The 26,593-nt window shown below is 37.5% G+C and overlaps 1 protein-coding gene across 7 annotated transcripts in view; it reads left to right on the top strand.

Moving 5' to 3' along the window:
* The window catches only part of LOC308666175 (ankyrin repeat and KH domain-containing protein 1-like), a 117,126-nt gene that overhangs the window by 66,558 nt on the left and 23,975 nt on the right, over positions 1-26,593 (top strand). For all 7 annotated transcript variants that reach the window (XM_081324773.1, XM_081324768.1, XM_081324771.1 and 4 more), the window contains exons 16-26: positions 6,997-7,136; positions 7,249-7,360; positions 7,776-7,921; positions 9,348-9,490; positions 11,275-11,488; positions 13,160-13,335; positions 14,817-14,979; positions 19,630-19,725; positions 22,104-22,220; positions 23,718-23,892; positions 24,997-25,450. In XM_081324773.1, coding sequence (XP_081180899.1) covers positions 6,997-7,136; positions 7,249-7,360; positions 7,776-7,921; positions 9,348-9,490; positions 11,275-11,488; positions 13,160-13,335; positions 14,817-14,979; positions 19,630-19,725; positions 22,104-22,220; positions 23,718-23,892; positions 24,997-25,450 — 1,936 coding nt within the window. The remainder of the gene's footprint in view (positions 1-6,996; positions 7,137-7,248; positions 7,361-7,775; positions 7,922-9,347; positions 9,491-11,274; positions 11,489-13,159; positions 13,336-14,816; positions 14,980-19,629; positions 19,726-22,103; positions 22,221-23,717; positions 23,893-24,996; positions 25,451-26,593) is intronic.

Here is a 26,593-nt window from a genome sequence, read left to right as displayed (position 1 = left end):
TATTACCAGCACCTTAAAACGCACTCGGAGAGCAACTGGAAGCCAATGCTCCCATAAGCACCCGAGCGGCCGCATTTTTATTTTTATTTTTTTTAATCCCATTTATATCCCGCCCTTCTCCGAAGACTCAGGGCGGCTTACAATCTAAGCACAAATCAATGTGCTTAGCAATAGCCTTCATTCTATGTATATGCCTGCTTATTTTGCACCAGTTGAAGCTTCCAAGTGCTTTCCAAGGGCAGCCCCATGTAAAGAGCATTGCAGTAATCCAGACGGGAAGTGACGAGGGCATCTCGGTCCAAGAAGGGGCGCAAGGAGATTCTCCAGTATAACAAGCCTTGCCCTTCCAAAGTTCTGAACATCTAGAAAAACCATAATAAGCAGCTTCCTAAAGTAGTTAAGGGTGGGAAGGGTGAACCCAATGTCTCTTTAAAGGTGCCGAACTGCAGCTTAGGCAATGATTTTCCCTCAGTTTTCAGAGTTGTCAAACATCTGGAAATCACTATTTGCAGTCTCTTCACAGAGAAATTCTGTAGGAAGCAAAGTTCTCAATTAAGAGAGGAGATCCAGGGTTCACCAGCTCCTCATCTGCTGTTGCTAGCTATGTGAAAGTGGAGTCATGTTCCAAATGAGGAGCTCCCCCTTTAGGAAGCATACCATTGATGGAAAAAGTTACAATTTCATTTCCCAAAATACGTTTCTTATAAGATGTCATATCCCAATTCCTCAAAATGAAGCCCTCCTTCCATGAGACGGTAATATTCTGTAAGTCTCACAACTTGTCTTTGTTGGGACATAACACCCGAGATTCTGGATAATATGCAGAATAGGTCTTAGATCCATGCTTACTTTTATACTAGATTTTGCTTATAGTATTCATTTAGCAAGGCAAATTGTATGCTAGGAGAAGACATGGTAAATGACCCAATTTTAAAGTTTAAAGGGATATTGAGGGCAAAATGAGTCTTGTAAGATTTAAAGTACACAATTTGCTCATTTAAAATCTCCAGCCTATTATAGTTGAGCCAACTTTGAGGTTTACCCATTTTGGGAGTGTGGCCCCTTAATATGATGAAAGTGGGTCACTGGTCTATGAAATAGGAAAAATGACTCCCACCGCATCGGCCCTGATTAGTGATTCACACAAGGCTATTCAGTCCTTTTCTACTTTTTTTCTTTAATTATACTAGAAAGCAATAAAGGGGTGAGTATCAAAATTTCTCACTGAATATAGCCACCTTCTTTGTGGTCTCTGCATGTAAGATATTTGCAGGGCCTTTATTACAACAGGAAGGACATTGCTAGAGATCTGTTATGTGCTGCATGGTGTCATGCTGTGACAAAATTAAAAGTTTTACTGGTAGTCCTCAATTTATGACCATTACAGAGCCTGGCCATTAGAGTTGTAAGTTGTGACAGTTAACGTGATCACCTCACTTAGTGACCACATTCCCTGCTCTCCCCATTGCAGTTTTCAGGTTTTCTAAATGCTGAAAGTATGGCTGCTAAATGTAACTCCTTTACTTTTTCTTTCAATACTCCTAATCTGGGAGTATTGAAATAAAATGTTGTCTCCATACGCCAGGTAGTTGAGTCAGCAGGGATATTGTTATAAGAGCCTTATAGTAACAGCTGTTCAGGAACAGTTTTGTGAACAGAAATAGCCCATTTGTTTGCAAAACCTAATATTTAATAGCAAATTTATTTTTACACCTAATATTTACTGTTTTCATGTTAGTGTCAATTTGGGAAGCCAATATTAAATTAACTAACATAGTTCAGCTTTATACCTGGTTCTTACTTTTCCAAAGTATATGTTTGTTACCATTCCCTTTGTTCAAATATCCCTTGTCAGACTTCAGTTTGAGGGACAACCTACATAAGATGCAGTCACCTATATTCATTAATGGAGAATATGGAAATAATTCCACAAGAAAGAGTAAAATCCATCCGGCATCTCCAAAGTGTTTGGGAAAGGGCTGCAGATTTCCCATTTCCTGAAGTACAGTGAAAGAAAATAAAAGAGATGATACAATGAAACCATACTATTAGGAAAACAGTTGTAACATAGCCTATATGCATTCTCATTATTTGAACAAGATGGGTTGGGAAGAATTCATAAGACAATAGATTAAGGAAAATAGTATGGAAGGCTTTAGTGGTACGTAAGCAAGTATCAAGCAATCTTTTGTGACTCAATTTTCTGATGGATAGATATTAACAATCGTAATTCTCTTAATAGATTTTTATTCAAAACCTTGTTAAAATAGCTCAGTTTCTTAAGTCTTCTTAAGAAACACGAGTATTCAAAAATAACTTGATTTAGGGATTTCAATTTTAAGATATTTTTACTTATTTTGAAATCAAATATGTGAATTCTTACGTTCAGTGGCATAAAACTCACAAATAGGTATCAGTTACACTTTTATGTTTGTCCTGTTACTACTGTTGTCAGCCAACATTATGACCTTTATTTGAATCTTTGCATATGCATTAGAAACAAAAGATATTCCTGTTACACTCTTATAACAAATCAGGTGTGCTGTAACAGCAAATTTAATAAATAACATTTTGCTACAAACTAAATGAGTTCAGTCATATGTGTTGTAAACAAAGGTGTATCATTTAGCATTTTATGTAAACTAAGCTATTATGCTTTAATTCAGTAAGCCATTGCGAAACAAGCTGTGTTATAAAACAATGTGGGACCTAGATATTAACCTGCATTTTTTTCACATTATACAAGAAAAACTTGGTTTGTCAGTGGTGGTAAAAAAATAATAATCTGGAGTCTGATAACATCTTTTCCAAGTAACAAATGAATAAATTTTAATAAAAAAAATATTAATTGGAAAAAGTGCTACCAGACTCCTGATTTTTCCACACTAGGTGCATGACTTGAGGCATAAATTCTCTTAGCCAAACCCACTTCACATAGTTGTTATGGGGAAAATAGAAAGTAGGAGTATTGTGTATGGTTGCCACACTGAGTTACGAATAAAAAAGGCAGAAAATAATAAAGGTAATTCTTACTTAGGAACTGCCTCTTTTAGTGAACATTCACAGATATCATGGTGATTAAAAGGTAATTTTGTGACCAATCCTTACATTTACAACTTTTGCAGGTCATAAATTGAAGTAAGGTCATAAGTATAGTTGTGGTATATAGAAGTAACTGCTTCGCTGAATCGCTGAATCGCTGAATCGCTGGTCCAAATTGTGGCTGCTAAACAAGGACCACCTATAGAATTAATAGCACTTAATAATTAATAGCACTTATTAATAATAGCACTTATTAATAATTATCTCTTTTAATTAGCTAACATTGATCTTCCTTCTGTTAATTCAAGAATGTAATGCTTTTAATCAGTGATTGAAGAAAAAAATGTCTAAAAGATTTGCTCTTGATCTCTATTTTAATACATTTCTAATACCGACTTGGACACAAGAGATTACCTATAAAAAGTCTTTAGTAGAGAGTTTATAGTTGAATTGCAGTGACATTTATTGCTTTTTTTCTCATGCATTCCACCATACTCCAGTTGTGTTTTAGTAATACAGAATTTTGTGTCATATTTTGAAAGAATATTTTCATAACTTTTGAGAGGAAGCAATGGATAAGCAATTAACACTTTTGCTTTATTATGATTATTATTATACTAAGTTAAAATAATTCAGGATAATAGTTTCATCTAATTCAAATCCAAAAATGTGAACTATAAAAATGTCTGCCTAAATGAAAATTATTTAAGAAATGAAGCAAACACTTTGTGAGGAAATCTGCTCTGGCTTTATAACCATTTAGATATAAGCAGTAATTTTTAATGTAAATACAGGTAGTCTTTGATTTACGACTCTTCCTGCTATGACCCAGGTCGCCTAGGCAAATGCAGGCTTCAATAAAGTCCTTTATTGCTCTACTGTCCCAAGACAAATGGCCCTACAACAGCCAGTAAAACTCCACCCCAGACTTTCCTGAAGGCAGCCACCCAACCACAGTCAGTACAACACAGTCCCACAAACTAAAGCAACTGTTTGAAAGTTACACAGTGGTCCTGAACAAAGGGACTTAATACTAGTGCCCGAAGTTATAATTGTTATGGCTCCTTTGCACCCATGTGATTGCAGCCCCATGACCACATCATCACCATTGTAGTTTACCCTGCCAGCTTCCCCCCAAAAGGTCAATGGAGAAGTTGGAGGGAAGATTGCAAGCTGCTGCTGCTTGCTGAGAGAACTTTCTCGTATTCCTTGGGACTGGCTAAAAAAGCTCCATGCTGAAATCCAAGCAGCACTTCTGGCAGGAGTGATTTCAGCCAACCCCCGAGACGAGAGGACTCCCTCTCATCTCTGGCTGAAAAAGCTCCATGAAATCCATCTCTGCAGGGTGTTTGAAGTCAGACCCCCAGAGATAGGAGACAATTGTCTCATTTCTGGGGGGGCTGACTGAAAAAGCTCCATGTCAAAATCCAAACAATCTCCTGAAAATCTTTCCTCCTGAAATTCCTGCTTAGAATTTGCCATGGACCTTTTTCAGCCCAAGAGCAGAGGGGCTTGCCTGTCTGTCCACTCTGGGGCTGGAAATCCTGTCAGCAAGTGAGCGAAACGGCAACGGTAAGTGGGGCCTTTTGCTTCATGAGCCTGAGCAGCTTGAACTGGCAGGCCAGGTGGCAAAGTGAGGCTTCCGTCGCCGGCTGTGGCTTTGCACCGCACTGCAGCACCCGCAACTCGCCTGTCCCGACTTGATCCTTTAGGCAAGAAAAAACGTTCAGCTCCATTTGTAGTGAAAGGTATACTTTACTAAAAGCCAAGTGGTTTACAGTATCGCAAACGCAGAACTGAAGTTTGTGCACCAGACTTCCCTGGTTAACTTTCCCCGGCCACTTCCTCCCCAGTTCTTCCCCCTTTGCTGGTCCCTTATTGTTCAATTATATTGGAATAAATTGTTTGGGGAACTGTCTCTTCAATGGCAGGCTGGTTGGTGAACCGTTGCATTCCATTCCTAGGGCTTGTCTCTGGAAGGTATGATGAGTAGTTAGCCTTTTCCCTTCCCAACCAGCTCCTCCCTCCCCCCCCCCATAGTTCATGGCAAATTGGCAGCGTATGATGGCAGTTCTGACAAGGCCACTGCTGGGCCTCCCTCCCTCCCCTGAGGCACTGCACCCTCCTTATCTGAAACTCAGCTCAATGACATGTGAGATCATTTAAAGACCTGCAGCCAGGTGTTTCATAATTGCATTTGTTAAGCGGAGCAGTCATAGGACATCTCACTTAATGACCACTCAGTATTGATATTCTGGTTCCAATTGTGGTCATGAGTCAAGGATTACGTGTAGCTTCCTCGATCTGGTGCTTTCCACGTATTTTGGAACCATCAAGTCCCAATGGCACTTTCAGGATTTATAACATTTCAGTTTTTAATAACGTCTGAAAGCATGAATCTTGGAGGAAAAGCGATTGGAAGTGTCAATGCTATGACAGAGAAACTATATTCAAGAGCTTACTCCACAAAAGTAGGGAGTATTAGAAGATTCTCTTTGGAACTTCATACCAGGTAGGTCAAGATTGGATGAAAAGCCATCCTGGAGATAACTCAGCAACAAGCAGGACTTGAACAGTCAAAAACGAAACTTTGAATTGCACATGAAAGCTGATACGCAGCTGACACACTGGTGTCACATGGTCATAGTACCAAGTGCTACCAACATTTGTACTGCTGCGCTGTGGACTGATTGAATCTTCTGAATGTTCTTCAAAAACAGCCTAATGTAGCATATGTAACAGCAGTCCAAATGGATGATGGTGAGGGCATCAGTCACTCCAGCAAGATCATTTCATTCTATATAAGGCTGCAAAGGACTTAGCCTGCCTATCTAGCAGTAGTTGGGAGTCCAGGAAAACACTAATTTAAAAATTAAAAGTAAAAGTAAAATAAAAACCTGTTTCAGGGGCATTGTCACGCTGCTAATAGATAAAACTGGCGAATGAAATAGTAATTTCATTTTACTTGGGTTTAGCCTGTTTCGGTCCCATTTAAACTTCATAGACTCCAGAAACTGGATCAAGGTCTTGACAGCATCTCTATTACTGCCTGGGCTAGCAGTGTATAATTGGGTATCATCAGCATAGCTATAGCACATAAAGTATTAGAGAACCCATAATAGCCAATTAGCCAATCTAAACAAGGTAGTTGGCCTATGAGTGCAATGAAAGAAGATAAGTAGTTATGCTTCTCCTTCCTTACCACCACAGAGTAAGCTCATACTTCAGCCTGTACCATATGCTCCTGGATTCATGTTCCCTTAGCAGTACTGTAGGTGTGTCTTTCTACTGCGTTATTTTCTGGAGGATCTCAGTAAACCAAACATTCACACATTGCTATTTCTGGAATAAAGCCCCTAGTTACAAGTAGGATGCTTTTATTTCCATTTCCCTTCCCCAGTTGCATCTGATGAAGGATTTGAAACCTGGAAAGATAGATCTCTAAGAGGGAGATATCATTGCTTTCACCAAGCCTGGTTTTAGTAATACGGTACTAAATTTAGTATAAATGCACATGCACAATCAAGTCGTGATGATGAGAGGTCTTACTGGAAACACACCTGGCATTATCAATAATTTTGTATTATTTGTAGTAAGTGAGCCAGGAGTTGGGAAATAAAATAAGTGGATGGCCAAAGTGTTGTGTATGTATAAGATACATTCCTTATCTGTTTGTAATGAGGACAAGATAGTTTCCCAATCACTAAATATAAACAGGCACGGTCCAGATTTTTCATATACCGTTCACGCTTTTTAGGATTTGCCTGACATTTTTATTTGAACATTTGATTTAGAGTGTTAAATTAAGATTCCTTCTTACACGTTTCAGGAACAAGAGCATGATTTTATATTTTCTTTTAACATGATTTATCTATAGAATAACAAAGTATGTCAGTCTCTTGGAAAGATGTCCTTTGGGCAAGAAATATTGAGTATGTTGTTTTTCCTTCCCAGCTGTCAATAGCAGAGTGCCTACCGGCTCCACTTCCTCACATGTCATGGATTCGGCTACACCTGAGTCCTGTTCACAAACGCTCAGTATGACTTCTCAGTCTGTGCTTCCTACCTACCCTTCTGTTGATATCGATGCCCACGTGAGTAATGTCGATTAATGATAGAGCTATCTCTTTTGAAGACTATTTTGGTTAAATGACGCAATAACAATACAATTTAATAAAATTGAAATGCATTTTTTCCAATCTTAAGACGGAGAGTAATCATGATACTGCGCTGACTCTTGCATGTGCTGGTGGGCATGAAGAACTGGTCTCTGTGTTGATAGCACGAGGTGCCAGTATAGAACATAGAGACAAAAAGGGTAAGCTATTGAAGTGCCGCTATTTATCATTGCTTTGATTTGGAAATGATGCGTATCTAGTCAAGCATCCCATTGGTTTTTCATAACTTTCTGATGATCTCCCAGCGTTTGTGTTGTTGTTTTTTCCTAGCTGGTGATAAGTATTTGGGCAGCAAATGGTGTTTTTTTTCCTATATGTGATTTCAATCCTTAATTAAATGAGGAGTTAGTGTCTCAAAAACACATTGCTTCTTTTTCTCCCAAATGTTCTATCGTGAACTCAGAACTTTTATTTCGGTTTTGTACATAGTGATATCGATTGCTACTCTGTATTGTGAATTACTGATTTTGAAACACACTGGTTTTACTGTCAGCATAACTTAACTTTGATTCTTGTTTTCCAAATGGCTTCTAATAATAGAATCATTTCTGTTAGGGTTTACACCACTAATTTTAGCTGCAACTGCTGGACATGTTGGTGTTGTAGAAATACTCCTAGATAAAGGTGGAGACATAGAAGCCCAGTCTGAGCGTACTAAGGACACCCCACTTTCATTAGCATGCTCTGGTGGCCGTCAAGAAGTAAGTGTTAACATTAAAAAAAAAGTTTATATATGTTTCCGTTTAACTAATATTATCATAGTTTGGAAGAACAGGATCTTGCATCCTGATATGTCTCCTCACTTGGTACAGTATTTTACTACATATTATAATTATTGCATTTCATAGATTATGAAAGCATGTATTGATTCTCCAAACCCACCCCAAATTGGGTGGACATCATCACCTTAAAATATATCCACATGTGCTGGATGCTTCAAGTGTAAACACTGTTTCCTGTATCCACAACATGTCTACAGATGCTTCCTTAATGCTTTCCAAGTTCTTTGCTCTATTTCACTTTTTTAATTTTATTATAACCATTTAAAAAAAAATTTAAATAGGAGTCTGGCATGCTACAAACAAAAAAAACGTTCTTTGAATATAAAAATGCTGGATGCAAGTTGTACGTTTAAACTTACAATTGTTTCCACTTGCATCCTCCCTCCACGTGAAGGGGATTGAGGGAGGAGATTAATCTAGGGTTCCCTAAAGTAGTTTGCAGCAGCCCCAGGGGACTATCCAAGGGGTTGATGTTATTATTCATAGTACTATTAGTGTGAATAGTGTTTATTAAATTATTTTCACATCATAAACATTTGGGGATTGGTGAACAACCTGAAATTTCATGGAGGAAGTTAATGAGCTGAAGAGGTTGGGGATTCTTCTAAGGAACAGCAAGTGGCATTCTGGTTATTCAGTGCTTTGTAATAAGTTATGATCTCTGTGGAGCCATTTTATGATTTAGCAATGCCTCCCTTGCTTCCCTATTGCAAGACTACAACAGCAAGTTCTTAAAATTTCAGATCTGCCCAGTAATCCAAGAAGATTGGGAAACTCGTTTAATTCTGAAATTACATGGAATGTAGGAGCATTGTACATTCTATGTAATTTCTCAGATGTTTTAGGACTGATTTCCTGCACATATTTTTGCAGTATTTAAAAAAAACAGACTGTCCTGCAGTCCATTCTATAATCATGTAAATGTAAAACTTTTATTCATAGAATGGGAATTCAGTAAGGCAGTAGTATGAGAAGTGAAGATTTGACTTTAATCTGTTTTCTTTGTTTCTATCCTGCCTTTAATATTGTTACACATAACTCAAGGCGGGAAACAAACCCAGCACACCTTCCTCCTCCTATTTCCCCCGCAACAACAACCCTGTGAGGAGGATTGGGCTGAGAGAGAGTGACTGGCCCAAAGTCACCCAGATGGTTTTCATGGCTAAAGCAGGACATTAATTTACTATTTAATGTTATATATACATCATAATTTTTCTATGATCTTTTCCATACTTTTGTTATGCTCTATAGCTTCTTGTTGCCAGATTTAAAATTCTTTATTTATCCTGAACACATTGTTGCTATTGTCAACTTCTGATAGTGTTAATAATGTTGTATATTTCAGGTGGTAGATCTTCTTCTAGCACGAGGAGCAAACAAAGAACACAGAAATGTGTCTGATTATACTCCTCTAAGTCTTGCTGCATCTGGTGGATATGTTAACATTATTAAGATACTACTCAATGCTGGAGCAGAAATTAATTCAAGGTAATAATTTGGTTTAGAAGGATTTTGAGTTCTCTTTGATGAATATAATATAAAGTAGGGTTGAAATTCCACAGATTTGTTGCTTTTATCCATTCAGACATACTGAACAAACTCAGTGATCTGTAGATGAGCTTTTTAAAAATAGTAATTTTATTTTTAAAAATTACAATTATAGTAATAACATAATGTAAACTACAAACAAAAGAATATGAAAGAATTTAATAGAAGTTGCAAAAAAGAAAAAATATAGTAAAGAAAAAATAAAAATATATGAAGAAATGAGTTTTCCCTTCATCACAGGCATTTTAGTAACTTAAACGCTTTCTCTGAAAATACAACAAATGATCTCTTCTTCCCATATGCCATCTCATATCTATAAGCAAATTCTTGAATCCTGGTGTCGGCAAAAGTCCATTAGAATTACCAGAGATAACAACATACTTATTTTAACCTTTATCAAATAAACCAACTTTATGTTCCTTTCTTTTGCTTCCAGTGATCTTTAGTCCCTTCAAATAAAGTCCCAGAACTTGATTTCTTTTCATTTTTTCTTTTGCCTCATCTCACAAAATTCTTTGAAGTGTTAACAAGCCTCTTTTGTAAAGCCAACATAGGAAAAATTATCCAGATCATTCTCCTGGTTTGTTATTTGTATATCCTTTTTAAATTATTAAGACATCAGCCAATTGCTTTTCTATGTCCAGTGCAACATCTTTTTCTTGAAGCCTGCCATTTTCAAATCTACTTTCAAATCAATCTCAGTCTTGCCAGGTAAAACTTCTTCCATAAATAACTTTTAACGCAGACAATAGAAGCAGACTCTCTTATAAATAATTTCTGAGTCCGTTGTTCAACAATATTCTTTAAAGTGTCCAACATTAAAATGTTTTGCTTCATTCTGTATTGACAAGTTGAATGAGAATGTTCTCCTTTAATTGTAATCATTCGTTTCTTACACTAGTGACTAATTTTTAAAGTGTTACTATTTTTTTTTAGAAAAAGACTTCAGTTCAAAAAAAAATTATTTCCCACAGAAAGGATTCTTCATAGTTAATCGCAGTTTCTTATTTCAAATTTATCTGAATCTTCAGTTCATTCATAACCTTCTAAAATCAAAGTTTTAATCACCCTTTTGCTGTTTATTCTCAATTTTTTTTTACCGAGTCCCTTAGACTTATATTTAGAACTTCTTTAAGGAAGAATGGAAGGAAATTCATCCACTGCTGTAAAACCTGCTGACCCAAACAATTAGCAAGTAATTTCCAAAGAGATTAAAACAGAAAGTATCTGAACTCAGTGTGCTTTCCAAGACACGGATTACGGTTTAAGCAAGATGAAGCAAGTGCCTGACTACCTGTGGGTGTTTTCTCCTTGTTCAAAGAGGTATTTTTGAAGAACCCCTGGCCAGGCTCTTCGTTCCACTGCTCTTCTTGACTCCACTTTCCATGGAGCCAACTTCAGTCGCTACTTCTTCCCCAGAAGCCCTTGGTGATTTCTAGATGGGCTGTGCCAAGATTTTTCAGAATTCCATATCCGGCACTTGTACGTTGCCAGTATTCTTAGCCTACTTTAAGTACTTTCTGTTCTTCCTTTATATTACTTTATATTTTAAAGTCTAGCTGATTTTTATATAGTGCGCTTATCCAGCAGTGAAATGAGGATGTATTTTATTAGACAACGATCAGCTTTGCATAAAATAATTATACTCAAAAATATTCTCCTCTGCCATTGGTCTAGATTGTGTCATTGCTAATATTTGTATTCATCGGTTTTCTGTTTTTTAGGACTGGGAGTAAATTAGGCATTTCTCCTCTGATGCTGGCAGCTATGAACGGTCATGTTCCTGCAGTAAAACTGTTGCTTGACATGGGTTCTGATATTAATGCTCAGATTGAAACCAATCGGAATACTGCACTTACTTTAGCCTGCTTCCAGGGCAGAGCGGAGGTAGTCAGTCTGCTTTTGGACAGGAAAGCCAATGTTGAACATAGGGCAAAGGTAAGTAATCCATAGATTTCTTTCTCAGTTGAACCTTGGTGAGCATGATCGTGTAAGAAAAATTGAAATTTGGGGTTGTCTAAAGGAAGGTGCTAGTCACTTTACCTGAGAGGTTCACCTGAGCGACCTCAGGGACATGGAGTGATTTAAACAAAAAGAGGACTGTGGGTGGGAGGCCCATAGGCAGTTTACAAGATAAAACCCGTGATATAAAATACTAAAGCAATAAACATTAAAATTTAAATTACCCCAAAAAGTAGCTAAGAAAGGAACCAATATATAACAAGGTGAAGGTAGAGTCTTTTCTTAATCCACCTACCACCTCCAGTATGGAATGCCCCCTCCATAAGTACTCAGGCCAATTGGTTGAGCCAGGTTTAAAGCCCATCCAGAAGGCCCAGGGGCTGGGAGCAAATTTCGCCGCACAATATTCCAAAGGCCAGGAACCACAGCAGAAAAGGCTATTCTGAACCCCACCAATTGGAATTCCTTGACCGACAAGGTCTGCAGCAGGCCCGACAGTGCACAACATACACATTTTTCATGGACATTCTTCTATCGCCTCTAGACAAGATGGGTGGCACACAAATCTAATACATATGTACATCCTTTGCCCTCTAGCAACATTCATGCCCACTTTTGGAAGGAGATTATATATGCAGTTTTAGCAGCAAACATTATTTGGAAATGCTAGAGTACATAATCAAACATAGTGCTCAGAGCTCCACATTGGTTGAGAAGCAAAGGGTTTTTAATTGACCCACTGATTCAAATTCCCATGAGACTTTCTTCTAGGAGATAACGTCTGGGTTAAGGTCCAGCATTAAATAAAAGGCTGATAATTACATAATATTGCTTTTGGTTGGGAAGGTCTATCAAGGTTCTGGCGTTTCCAATACACCTAGGAGTATTGTCCGGGTATATACTGAACTCTAGGAAGAAAGAGTTCTTCCTTAATTTGCTTTGTAGAGACTTTGTTTGGTAGAGTGAGCTTTCTGTTCTGTGTTGTAGATATTCCAAAACAAAAATAATGTAGGTAACAGGTAGAAAGTACTTTACATTATGAAAGAGACCAAAAGGAAAAGCCTCAAATTATAAACAAAATTGTGCATGCTCAGCAAATCAATTATTTAAAAAGTCTAAACTGTCCAGGTACACGTAGCTTGGTTGTAAAAGAAAGCAGTGAATTTTGATGGTAAAATCCATTTGTGCAAAATTATGCTGCAGAGATCTCAGACAATCTATACAGTGTATAGATTCATACTTTGGCTCTACCTGTTTCTGTGGTCTCTTCTGAATTCAAAATCACATTTGTAGAATTTTTCAGTCTTGAATTTTAGAAAGGAATTAAATGCCACGAGAATTCCTGAATTCAGTGTTGTATCGTATCATTATATTAACAGGAGTGGTGAATATGGAATCTGGGTGGAATGTGAAGTAGTTAAACTGGACTTCCAAACAGAACTTCAGATTTTAATTAATGTGATCCAGATGCCTGAGTAATGAAAAGTCATCAAGGTTTCTTTCCCCATTAAATATTTGTGTGTGTGATATGCTAGCTGCCCTCTTTTAATGTTGATTGGACTCAAGTGGCTTTGGACTTGGAAGGGAAAAGGGTTAGTGGTAATTTATTCATATAGGTTTGAATTTCAACCAAGTTCTTTTAAACAGACTGGACTCACACCTCTAATGGAAGCTGCATCAGGAGGTTACGCAGAAGTTGGAAGAGTTCTTCTTGATAAAGGAGCAGATGTCAATGCTCCTCCTGTGCCTTCTTCAAGAGACACTGCTTTAACTATTGCTGCAGATAAAGGCCATTACAAGTTTTGTGAGCTCCTGATTAATCGGTATAGTATTTTCTATTCTATTAGAATTGCACAATTTGAACTACCTGCCATTCCCCCACCAGTCTGACCTGGCCCTGCTCTTCTACTGCTTAACTTCAGTGACAGATTTGCATTTCTTTGGGTGTCCTCCTCTATGCTTTCTATCCTTGCCCTCACATCTTTGTAATTACTGCTGTTGCCTTTCTAGTTTTTTGTCCTTTGATTTCTGTGTCAGAGCGCCCTTGCACCTTGGCCAAGGCAAAACCTATTTCAGTAAGTATGTTCTGTGCCACCATTGGGCAAAAGGCCATTTGTGTAGGGCAAATACAGGCAGGTTTAGAAATGAACCCTTTGTAATAAGACTAAGGAAATTTGCCTCCGCTGGCCTACATTTTGGTTTGTTTCTGTACTGTAACTGTTGCTTCTTCCCATTTAACCTTTTTCCAGGTTTTTGTTTTCAATGTAATTGGTTTTGTGTCTCTTTTGTTTTCCAAAGGTACAATGCACCCTAGGCACTTTATTCCTCCTTCGTTTATTCCATCTTTATTGACCTGCCTTATCTCCTCAGTCCCCTTACTCAATTTAATTTAAAACTGAGAGATGGTATCAGAAGGGATAATCAGTTTTTGCACTTCAGACTAACGATCTCAAGTTAGGAAGTTGGGAACTGCTAAGTGGGGAAAATAAGCTATTGCCCATTCAGTTTCACATTCCTGATTTTCTATTGTGGATACCCACAATTGTGGAGATCTGTAAGGCAGAGAATCCTTTACTACATAAGTTTTATAACTAAGTGGGGATACTGAGAATTTTATTATGAGGGGTGGTTCTTGTAGGAGAAGGAGGCTATTCTCATAAATTAAAATCTCATTAAATCATACTCTTCATTTATTAGTTTCACTTCAACGATGAGATCTGGATAATTTAAGATCGTAATTTACTTTTCATTTACATTTCTAATACCCCAGTACTTTCTGTAGTGTGGTTTAGAGACAAATCTGAATTGCTATTTGTATTCTGCCTTTATTATTTTTACAAATAACTCAAGGTAACAAATATATCCAACACACCGTCATCCTCCTATTTTTCCTACAACAACAACCCTGTGAGATGGGTTGGACAGAGACAGAGTGACTGGCCCAAAGCCAGGATTTGAATTCACCATCTCCCACTTTCTAGCCTGGTGCCTTAACCATTAGACCAGAGGTAGGCAACCTTGGCTCTTTTATGACTCGTGAACTTCAACTCTGGCTCAGGAATTCTGGGAGTTGAAGTCCATGAGTCATAAAAAAGTCAAGGTTGCCTACCTCTGCATTAGACCAAACGCATGGAATATTCATTTCTGGTTTTCTCTCGTGGCATGCATATCTTGATAATTAAAGGTAATGTGAAATTCTTAACCAGGTGCTATTGATTTTTATTTTTATTTTTTTTGCAAAGTGAAATTTAATTTCAGCTGCTTTCTGAATTATTTGTTCCAATAAAATCTGATTTCCTTTTAGGGGAGCACATATTGATGTTCGCAATAAGAAAGGAAACACACCACTCTGGTTGGCAGCAAATGGTGGTCACCTTGACGTAGTGCAGCTACTTGTGCAGGCAGGAGCTGATGTGGATGCTGCAGATAATCGGAAAATCACGCCCCTTATGTCTGCATTTCGCAAGGTAATTTTATTTGGCGGTTTTCAGATTGGCATACCTGGAATTGAGGCGAGCTGCAAATATTTGAATTACTGCATCTTAATTACAATTGCACACTTTTTAAGTCATTGCACGCATTTTATTTCATGTGAAATGGTTGTTTTGTTTCATATCTCATTGGTTGTTAAATGTACAGGTAATCCTCAACATACGACCACAGTTGTGCCCAAAATTTCTTTTGCTAAGTCAGATAGTTGTTAAGTGAGTTTTGCCCCATTTTTATGATTATTATTTTTTTGCCACAATTGTTAATGAATCACTGCAGTGGGTAATTTAGTAACACGGTTGTTAAATGACTCTGACTTCCCCATTGACTTTGCTTGTCAGAAGATCGCAAAAGGTGATCACATGACCCCAAGACACCGCATAAATATAAACAGTTTATATGAACCAGTTGCCAAGCATCCAAATTTTGATCACAATAGTGCAGTAATAATAAGCTCTTAGGTCCTTTGTCCATGTTTGTTTGGGAGGGAGGGAAGAGGAGGAGGAGGTGGAGTCTGGTTCATTGACATTGCAATACCAGTGATGCACAAATAGAAGAGATATATATACATACACACATACATACAGACACACACCTTACTCGGAACTGCCTGCACACTCAGATGTTACCTTACAGCTCTTAGGTCCTTGGTTTTTACCAGACCCAAACTGAATCGAATTGAAAATAACAACAACAACAACAACAACAACAATAATCATCATCATCATCATCATCATCATCATCATCATCATCATCATCTCCTGAAAGTTTTAATTAGGATCTTTCCCAAAAATTGCTTTCCCCTTTCCAACGTCAAAGGCTCTCCTATAAATTGAAATTACAATGTCTCTTAACATTTGTTTTCCAGTTAAATATGATAAGTCCGTTCCCCAGTCTCCATCAAGTCTTCTTGAAAGAATCCATTTCATCAGTTATCAGTTCTGTCAACTTTGAATCTTTAAGATCCATAGCCCCTTCAGCTATCTCCAGGCAGCCTGCTTTCAAACTAGACTCCTGCTTTGGGTGTTGCTGGCAACAAATTAAGTTCCAATCCATCCAATGATAAACCTAATTTGAAAGTTGTTGCTTGCATCTGATTATCATGTTTAAGTTGATTTAAAACTATTGTTGCATTACCAAACTTTTTGACTGAAATTTCAAATAGGTCTTACAAGTTAAAAAGAATTTTGTTTTCAAAAACTTCCCCAAAAGTTTTGTCTTTAAAATAATTTATTATTTGCATTTTTTTAGTTCAAGACTCTACTGCACTAAACTTTTACAGCCAGTCATAAGTAATTCTCAGAGACAGGAGGCACTATAACAAAAGATCTCAAAGAGCATTGAAAAGATCTCCCTATAATAAAAAAAAGATAGAAGGAAAAGTCAAAAATTAAATAAAGATCCGAGTTTTAGAAATAAATAAAATACGAAATCCCTGTAGTGGAAGTCCAGTAGAAACACAAATCATTACCGATCCCTAGAAAAATACCATTGCTTCCATGCTGACAAAATAAAATGATTTGCAGTTATTAAGCGGTAAGAGAAAGCATAGGAAATCTACTTTAAACCCCGCAAGGGGTTAGAATAATTCAGCATTCAATTAAATTCAGAATAAGAGCTGGAACAGACCTTGGAGGTCTTCTAATCCAACTCCCTGGTCAAGCAGGAGACCCTACACCATTTCTGACAAGTGGCTGTCCAATCTCTTCTTCATCCGTGATGAAGCACCCACAACTTCTGAAGGCAAGCAGTTCCATTGGTTAATTGTCCTCACTGTTAGGAAGTTTCTCCTTAATTCCTTGATTAGTTTCAGTCCATTGTTTCTTCTCCTGCCCTCGGGTGCTTTGGAAAATAACTGACCCCCTCTTCTTTGCTGCAGTCTCTCAAATACCGGAATACTGCTATCGTGTCACCCCTAGTTCCTTTTGTTCTCTAGACTGCCCATAGCCAATTCTTGCAACCGTTCTTCATACGTTTTTGTCTCCAGGCCTTTAAATCATCTTAGTTGTTCTTCTTTGCGCCTTTTCCAAAGTCTCAGCATTTATTTTTTTTGTGTGTAGTATGGTGATCAAAACTGGATGCAGTATTCCAAGTGTGGTCTTACTAAGGCCATATTCAACCATTTATATTTATTATGTAAATAAAAAAATACATTTATTACTTAATAGATTAAATCACACACTAATTAACATTTTAAAAAGTAAAAAAAAAGAAATATCAAAATGTGCTGTTAAAACCAAGACGTGCTCAAAAATCAGAAAGCCGAGAGGAAATGGTGTAGACCCTCCCCTCTGCTACTCCTACCAAGAATTGCAGTCAATTAAGATTCCTCTTCAGGTAGGTCCACAATCTTTTTGAGAGCCATCTTGGGTCATTCCTAGTAGCTCCTATTTCAGGGGTGTCAAACTCAATTTCATTGAGGGCCGCATCAGCATTGCGGTTGCCCTCAAGGGGCCTGGGTGGGCGTGGCTAGAGTGGCTATGGCCTACTGGGTGGGCATGGCTAGCTCTACATCGTTCGCATCAAGGGTGCCTATGAGGGCCTGGGCAGGAGTGGGACAGATCTGAGGGTCTCTGGCAGAAGGAGGGTCTCTGGGCCAGGGCCAAGGCAGTGGGGGCCGTTCCCTCACTGTTTCCAGGATGGCTTCGCGGGCCACATGAAACCACTTCGCGGGCCCCCGGGCCTTGTGTTTGACATGTCTGATCTAGGGATCTATGTGCAGTCAAAGAACCAGCTTTCGCAGCAAAGTCAACTGTCAGCAGGAGAAAAAAAAACACTAGCTGCTCAGCACACCACTTTGGGGAGGAATCCCACATTGACTTTGCTTGTCAGAAGGTTGTAAAAGGTCATCACGTGACCCCCACAACATAGCGACTGTTATAAATAGGAACCAGTGGCCAAGCATCTGAAATTTGATCACATGATCGTGGGGATGCTGCAACAGTCACAAATATGAAAAACAAGTCATAGGTCATTTTTCCCCAGTGCTGTTGTAACTTCTAACAGTCACTAAGCGAACTCTTGTAAGTTGAAGACTACCTGTATTGCAAAGTTTCTCTATGTATTCAGAGACTGACTGATTCTCTTGGTCTTGGTCTTGCCAGTTAAACAGATTATGATGATAAATCTCGATTCAAATTACTATTATAATAAGGTATGCAGAACATTTCATTTTGAGCTTGAACTTGAATGAAACGCTGAAATTCACGTGCAAAATTGGTAGCTCAATTGTGAAACAGACTGACTCAGGATTTCCAGTACATTTCAAGCTCAACACATTCTCAACCGAAGAGAATATTTGTAGCTTAGGGGTCCTGGGGGTTCTCTGAGCTTGGTTGTTTTCATTAACAGATTCTGTAACATCATCGCTGTAGTGCATCAAAATGATCTGTTTCACTCTCAAGATATTTCACAACACTTCTCATTTGAAATGTTTACACATTGTTTTTATTTTGTATTTTTATTTCATTTGTTTGGGTATGTTTAACTTGAATGGTACTATAGGTAGTCCTCGACTTACAACTGAACCCAAAATTTCCATTGCTGAGCAAGAAAGTTGTTAAGTGAATTTTGTCCCATTTTACGACCTTTCTTGCTACAGTTGTTAAGTTAGTAACATGGTTACTAACTGCAACTGTCATAAACACATGCTAATTGCCAAGTGTCCAAATTTTGATCACGTAACCAGGGATTCTGCAGTGGTTGTGAGTGTGAAAAACTTGTCATAAGTCACTTTTTTCAGTGCCAGTGTAACTTCAAAAGGTCATTAAACAAATGGTTTTAAATTGAGGACTACTTGCATTTATTTTTCTTTTATTTGTTTATTGTACATTACCCCAGGAGCTTTATTTAAATAAATAAATAGTGTTAGACAAGCTGTCTTTTGGAAAGTATTATGTGCCAGTGTGCCAGTTATTGAGAAATCCTGATGCATCTCTGGGTCTTTCACTCAGAATGTCTGTTATAGCACATTATAGTGTTATGTCCTGATAATCCAATTCTCCAGTATATATATAATGTATGCAAATACCCATAATTTTGCATAATTCTCATCCTTTACCTATTCAAATTTCTACACATGTATAGAACAAAAGACTTCAGTTTTCTATAAAGTTGATACGTTACTCTTCAGGAAAAAAATCAGGAATCAAAAATGTTTTTTTCCTTTTTTGCTGGAAAATTCTAACAAGTCTTCTCTGATACCAGCTGGGTCTGCTTTAATAATAAAGTACCAGGAAAAGTGGGATTTTATTTTTACAGATGCGTTCCAGGAACATTCATTTGCAATATTGTTGAGAGTTTGGAATTAATGTTTTGTGCAGAGAATTCTAAAGAGGGAAAATTAGCATACAGAAATAGAATTACTCTGAACTCATTTTCTTTCATGCCTCTATTGTCTCTCATTTATTTTCATTTGTTTTCCCTGTTTTACAGTATTTAGTATTTAGCTAGTCATACGGAAAAACAATTTAAATTAGATTAGTTAAAGATTGCCTGGATTATGAGGTTTTCTAAGCATTTAATTACAATGCTCAAAAGAAATATATCTAATTGGCACAATCTAGTATGACATAAGTGTTACAGAAGAAGTGCTTCCAATTTCATGTAATTAAACTATTCTTTTTTAGGGTCACGTGAGAGTAGTTCAATTTTTGGTGAAAGAGGTTAACCAGTTTCCTTCGGATATTGAATGCATGAGATACATAGCAACTATAGCAGACAAGGTGAGTGCCAAGGAGCTGGTAATTGTACTCGGATAACTTGAGACTTCACCTGTAAAATACATGTTTTTTGTCGTGATATTTCTCAAAATGTATCTTTGTTGCTATTTTTTTTAGCTAAGATAAAAAATAAAATCTCTTTCAAATGAAATAACAGAAGAACAGAGTTGGAAGGGACCTTGGAAGTCTTCCAGTCCAACCCCCTGCTCAAGCAGGAGACCCTATTCCATTTCAGACAAGTGGTTGGCCAATCTCTTCTTAAAAACTTTCCAGTGATGGAGCACCCACAACTTCTGAAGGCAAGTCGTTCCATTGATTCATTGTTCTCACTGATTCCTCCTTATTTCTAAGTTGGTTCTCCTTGATCAGTTCCATCCATCGCTTCTTGTTCTGCCATCAGATGCTTTGGAGAATAGATTGACCCTCCCCTTCTTTGTGGCAGCCCTTTAGATATTGGAACACTGCTGTCATGTTTTGTTTTGTTTTTAATCCCATTTATATCCCGCCCTTCTCCGAAGACTCAGGGCGGCTTACAATCTAAAGCACAAACCAATGTGCTTAGCAATAGCCTTCATTCTATGTATATGCCTGCTTATTAGGGCTTTCGCCGCCCCCCAAGCGGCATTATTACAAAGTCAGCTTATTGCCCCCAACAATCTGGGTCCTCATTTTACCTACCTTGGAAGGATGGAAGGCTGAGTCAACCTTGAGCCTGGTGGGACTCCAACCTGCACTAATTGCAGGCAGCTGGTGTTACTTAAGGAGGCATTAGCCCACTGCTCCACCAAGTTACCCCTTATCCTTCTTTTCATTAAATAAGACATACCCAATTCCTTCAACCATTCTTCATAAGTCTTAGCCTCCAGTCCCCCAATCAACCAAAACTGGATGCAATATTCCAAGTGTGGTCTTATCGATAGGTGGTATTTAGATTAAAGGTAAAGGTTCCCCCGCACATGCATTCTAGTCGTTTCTGACTCTAGGGGCCGGTGCTCATATCCGTTTCAAAGCCGAGCGCTTGTCCGAGGACGTCTCCGTGGTCATGTGGCCGGCATGACTAGACGCCAAAGGCGCACGGAACGCTGTTACCTTCCCACCGGAGTGGTCCCTATTTTTCTACTTGCATTTTTTACGTGCTTTCGAACTGCTAGGTGGGCAGAAGCTGGGACGAGTAACAGGCGCTCACTCTGTTACGCGGCACTCGGGATTTGACCCGCCAAACTGCCAACCTTCTGATCGACAAGCTCAGCGTCCTAACCCACTGAGCCACCGATTAGTAAAGTAGTATTATCACTTCAAATGATCTTGATTCTCTAGCTCTTTTATTGCAGCCTAGGACTGTGTTAGCTTTTTGGCAGCTACAATACGCTGCTGGCTCATATTTAAATGATTGTCCACTAGGACTGCCAGATCCTTCTTACAGTTAACTACTATGGAGCCAGGTACCCCCTATTCTGTGCCTATGCATTTGTGTTTTTTTTTCTTACCAAAGTGTAGATTTTTACTTTTCTCACAGTATGCTTGCCTCCTGTGAGGGGCTACCACAAAGAAAACGGGCTCAACCTATTTTCCAAAGCAGGACAAGAAACAATGGATGGAAACTAATCAAAGAGAGATGTAACCTAGAACTAAAGAGAAATGTCATAACAGTGGGAACAATTAACCAGTGGGACAACTTGCTTTCAGAAGTTGTGGATGCTCTACCACTGGGAGTTTTCAAGAAGAGATTAGACAGCCATTTGTCCACAATGGTATAGGGTCTCCTGCTTGTGCAGGGATTGGACTAGAAGACCTCCAAGGTTCCCTCTGTTGTTGTGTTCTGTCCATGTTGTTTTCTCGACAACAGTACAGAATTTGTTGTTATTTTCTTTTGAGATGTTAACTTGGCCAACAGCTGTAGAATTTCCTGGTTCTGCAGCTGTAGAACGTCTCCTGTACTGGTACTGATGAGACCATACCCTGTTTAAGTTTGGTAGCTGGACAACAAGATCCATTTCCTGCACAAAATGGCGTGTTAATGTAATTAAATGTAATAGCAACAGAATAAAATTGCCCATAAAATAAATATCTCCACCCATTTTATACCAAACTCTGGGCAGCTCCCAATTAATAGAGAATTGTGGAGTATTGTTAACTGATTTGAATTAATTTAATTATTTCACAGTGAACTTTAGTTTCTTTACTAATGTGTGCTGGGCTTTGGTTTGTTTTGTTGTTGTTGTTTTAATGTGAGGCCAGCATACCAACAAAAGAAAAGTAGAACCCTCAGACCAAAAATGTTATGTATTCCTAACATAGATGAAATTGTAGTGCAAGCTACTGTGAATATATTTTGAGTACTCTGTCTTAAATTACTGCAAAACATTTTTTTAAATGAAAAGGAACTGTTGAAAAAGTGTCACCAGTGTGTTGAAACCATTGTGAAGGCTAAGGACCAACAAGCAGCTGAAGCAAACAAGAATGCAAGCATCCTGTTGAAAGAGCTAGATTTGGAAAAGGTGAGATATACAATTACATCACCTTTCTTAAATGACATTCTGCTTACAGATAGTCCTTGAGGTATGACTGCTTGCTTAACAATGATTTGAATTAACAAAGGGCTTTGAAAAGGGTGCTTTACAGCCTGTAAAACACTTCTGATCGTCATACAACATTACACATACGCGCACGCACACACAGTGACAAACACATTCTAAGTGCTTGACAACCTTACAACGAGGTAAAAATATAATTGTATACTTTTTAAAAATATAAATTTTTAAAAAGTATACAATTGCTAATTATACAGGTTTATCTAATCACGTTTATAGAAATGCAGAAAACTGAACTAAGGTTTAATAAGATTTGTAATACATCAAAAGGCCTTTTAAAAATTCAGGATTGAAAGAAATAATATTTCTGTATTTAAAATTTAACTTGTTAACTTGAATTTTAATATTATCAGTACCTTGATGGACTTTTGTGAATGTTCAGCAATAAAAAATTAAGCTTTAATTTCTTACATTACAAAAAAAAAATAAGTGTATAATTGAAAAATTTAACTTAAACGTTTAAGCAAAACTTGACTGTCTTAGAAAAGCTGATTAAAATAAGGTAAATCTGAACCGAATCATAAACATGTATTAATAAGTCCAAGTAAATCCTGGGGCACAGTTTGATGGCTTGCACACATACCAACTTGAATTTCTGATTGTACCTGTGTTCATTCTACTTCAAAATGCGGACAGCCTTGTTAGCCATTATAGGCTCCAGGTTTATGTATGGAGGCTAACAGAATTTTCTCCTGCACAGCCTGAACTAGCCAGTAACAAAATCAGAATTTTCCATAGTTGCTGCTTTAAAGGAAAAATATGAATTAAAGCAGTGTCTCTCAACTCAGCAACTATAAATCTGTGGATTTTGACTTCCAAGGCCAGCGTGGGACAATGAAAATCTGTCTTTGTAATGAAAAACTAGATGTATTATTTCCAATGAAAAAGTTTCACGTTATGAAATTGCAAGTTTCTATCACTGTTTTGTTTTATATAGATTAACATTTAATTATTAAAAGGAAGTTATTTATTTGTTTATATCCCAGCCTTACCTCCAATGAAATTGTCTTTATTAATGAAGGGGAAGTCACAGAAAAGGTCTGAGAACACCTGACATAAGAAACAGTCAGGAAGACTCAGATACAAATCTCACTTAGCCGTGAATATTTTACCAAACGTTTCTAGGTCAATCGCTGTCTCTAAACCCAAAAGATTACCCACGTTTATTTTTATGGAGCAAAACCTCAGTGGAAATTTGTGGGGAAAGAGAGGAATATACTTAAGCAAATACATAACCTGTAACTAGTACTTGAGAGGCTAACTTTACATGCAGTGTGGTTTGTTGAACAAAGGGGAATAAATGAGAACAATCCCACATTCTTTGCCTGTTTGTGTTTGCATTACATTAAAAACCTTGAGAAACAATTCTTAATATCAACATGTACATTGTCAATGTTTTTATAGTCAAGAGAAGAGAGTAGAAAGCAGGCTCTTGCCGCAAAAAGAGAGAAGAGAAAAGAGAAGAGAAAGAAGAAAAAAGAAGAACAGAAGCGAAAACAGGAGGAAGATGAGGAACACAAACCAAAGGAAACACTAGAGCTGCAAGAAGATGAAGAGGAAGAGGAAAATGATGATGATGGTGAGGGACTCAATTCATACTCTTTTAAAATCACAAATGGCATTCTGATATTGATGGACTGCACTTCCAAACATTTTTCCATTATTTGGGAAGCAGACATTTAGCCCTTGGTTTAAATTATGTGTTCTTAAATGTACCTATACTCCCTAAAATGTAAATGGCAAGTTCATTAGAATAGCCAAGCAAGTCTTTTGCTAAACTGTCATCAGTTGTACGGTGTATATTTCTCATATTACTTATATAACAGTTTATCCAGGTCTTTCAGATAGAGATGTTTTGCTGTCTTAAATAATTGTTTCCCTATTTGTGTGATACTGCTTTCTCAGGATACCTGTGACCTGATAAAATTTTCATGTGATCATAGTGGCTGGAAACCACCCTAGCTTATCTTTCTATAGTATGAATACAGTGAATCCTTGCTGCAGGTTCTTCTGAAATTCTAAGGACAGAGCTGTTTCCCATTTTGGACTAAGTTTAAAAAATAAATCCAGATAATGCTTTTTTCTCCCTGTTATGAGCTGTACCTTTTGCCCTCAATTTTCTGACTCAATTATTTATTTCTCATTTCAGGTAATATATAGCATTTTAATGGTTAGTTTCCATATTGTAAACTTTCACCTTGTTTTCAGTTTGTTACTCTATATTGGGTCTTTGATAAATATAAAACTAAGAAGCACATTTTTAAGTAACAAGTTTTTTTTTAAAAAAAATAAGTTTTATGCCTTCCATTTCCATTTAAGGTGATATTAAAAAGTGAAGAGCCCCCCAAATCCACTGAATTCTCAGTGGATACATCCATGTAGCTTTCTTCACAATATAGAAGTGATTTGCCATTGCCATATTTTGAAGTATTTGTTTTTTCAAATTAGCAACCTAAATTACCACCTAAGTGTTTGTGGTGATCTCCATCCAGTTATTAACCAAGTCCAGTCTGGTTGAACTATTTCAGGATCAAGTACCAGGATCTTTAGAATCTGGTTTAAGCTAGAGAAAAATATTCTACTTTGGGCATTGTGGTACAAAACAATGCAGTCTCTATTATATTTCTAAAAATCACTGTTCTAACTAGCAAATGTCTAAACTTTTGTAATGTGCTTGTTTTAGTTGATTCAGAAATTCCTTTAGAGCCTCCAAGCGCAACTACTACAACTACTATTGGAATATCTGCAACTTCGGCTACTTTTACAAATGCTTTTGGCAAGAAGAGAGCCAATGTGATAACAACTCCGAGCACAAATAGAAAAAATAAGAAGAATAAAACGAAGGACACTCCTCAGAATGTGCAGATAATTTTGCCAGATCAGCATATAAGTCTAGCGCAGCAAAAAGCAGATAAAAACAAGATTAATGGTGAGCCAAGAGGTGGCAGCGCTGGTGGGAATAGTGATTCTGACAACTTAGACAGCACGGATTGCAATAGTGAAAGCAGCAGTGGTAAAAGCCAAGAACTGAACTTCACTATGGACACACATTCTTCAGGTGATAAGCGATATGCCTCTGTACTGCTCCCTTCTCAGGAAGATAAGACTAACCCCGCAGTTTCCAAAGTTCAAACCAGGTGAGTTATGAATCTTATCTTCCGGTCACTTTATTAATGCTGCAAAATGACTCTTTCTCTCTAACCTGCAATGCATACCAGCACCCCAACAACTTAACATTTTGAGTGCCAGAAGTGAAAGAGTTCAAACATTAGAGATCCCAAAATGTTGGTGATGCAATTTCACTTTGCCAATTTTTTCTGATTATAAACAACACAGAAATTATTGTTGAGTAAGACAAGATTTGCCAAGTATATCTATTTTTGACTTAAAAGGAAAATAATATTATGATGATAATGATGATAATTCAGCCAAGTTTTTACTTGATTCTTAGGTTTTTGCTGTCTGCTTCTTTTTCTTATATTTTGTATTGTTCCATTTCAAATCAATCTTTTCATTTGAGGAACCAATTAAGAAAAATATGTTACGTCTCTTCTAATATAAGACAGCGGTACACTTTTGTTGGATTTGCCTAGTAAGCATTACATATAATTTTTACTGCATTATGGTAATACTGAGATTCCCAACCATTCTTCATTCATAGCACCGTTAATGTCTCGCCACACTTTGTAGTTTTGTGTATTGTACAATAAATGTGAAGTAGATTTAGTCCTTGACTTACAACAGTTCATTAAGTGACTGTTCAAGTTACAACCGCACTGCAAAAAAGTGACTTATGACTATTTTCCACAATTGTACCTTTGCAACATCCCCATGGCCATGTGATCAAAATTCAGGCACTTGGCAAACCACTGGTTAATGATGGTTAGTGTGTTCCAAGGTCACGTGATTACCTTTTGCAACCTGATGAGCAAAGTCCATGGGGAAACCAGATTCACTTAACAACCATGTTACTAACTTAACTGCAGTGATTCACTTAACATCTGTAGCAAGGATGATGAAATGGAGCAAAACTCACTTAACAACTGTCTCGCTTGGCAACAAAAACTTTGGGCTCAACTGTGACCATAAGCTGAGGACTACCTTGAAATTTCTCTTGAAATTTTAAATATCCTGTGGCACCACCATGAGTTCAGTATACTTTTCTAGGATGCTGTAGTACAGTTTGGGAAACACAGTGCTTTAAAAAAATATATTAAAGATTATAATTACAATAGTAAAAACTAATGCAATCTGAAAGAGAAAAGAGGGGGGAAAAAGTG

Source organism: Vipera berus (genome assembly GCF_964194415.1).
Source record: "Vipera berus genome assembly, chromosome: 3".
Classification (NCBI taxonomy): Eukaryota; Metazoa; Chordata; class Lepidosauria; order Squamata; family Viperidae; genus Vipera; species Vipera berus.
This window is presented reverse-complemented; position numbering and strand designations above follow the sequence as displayed.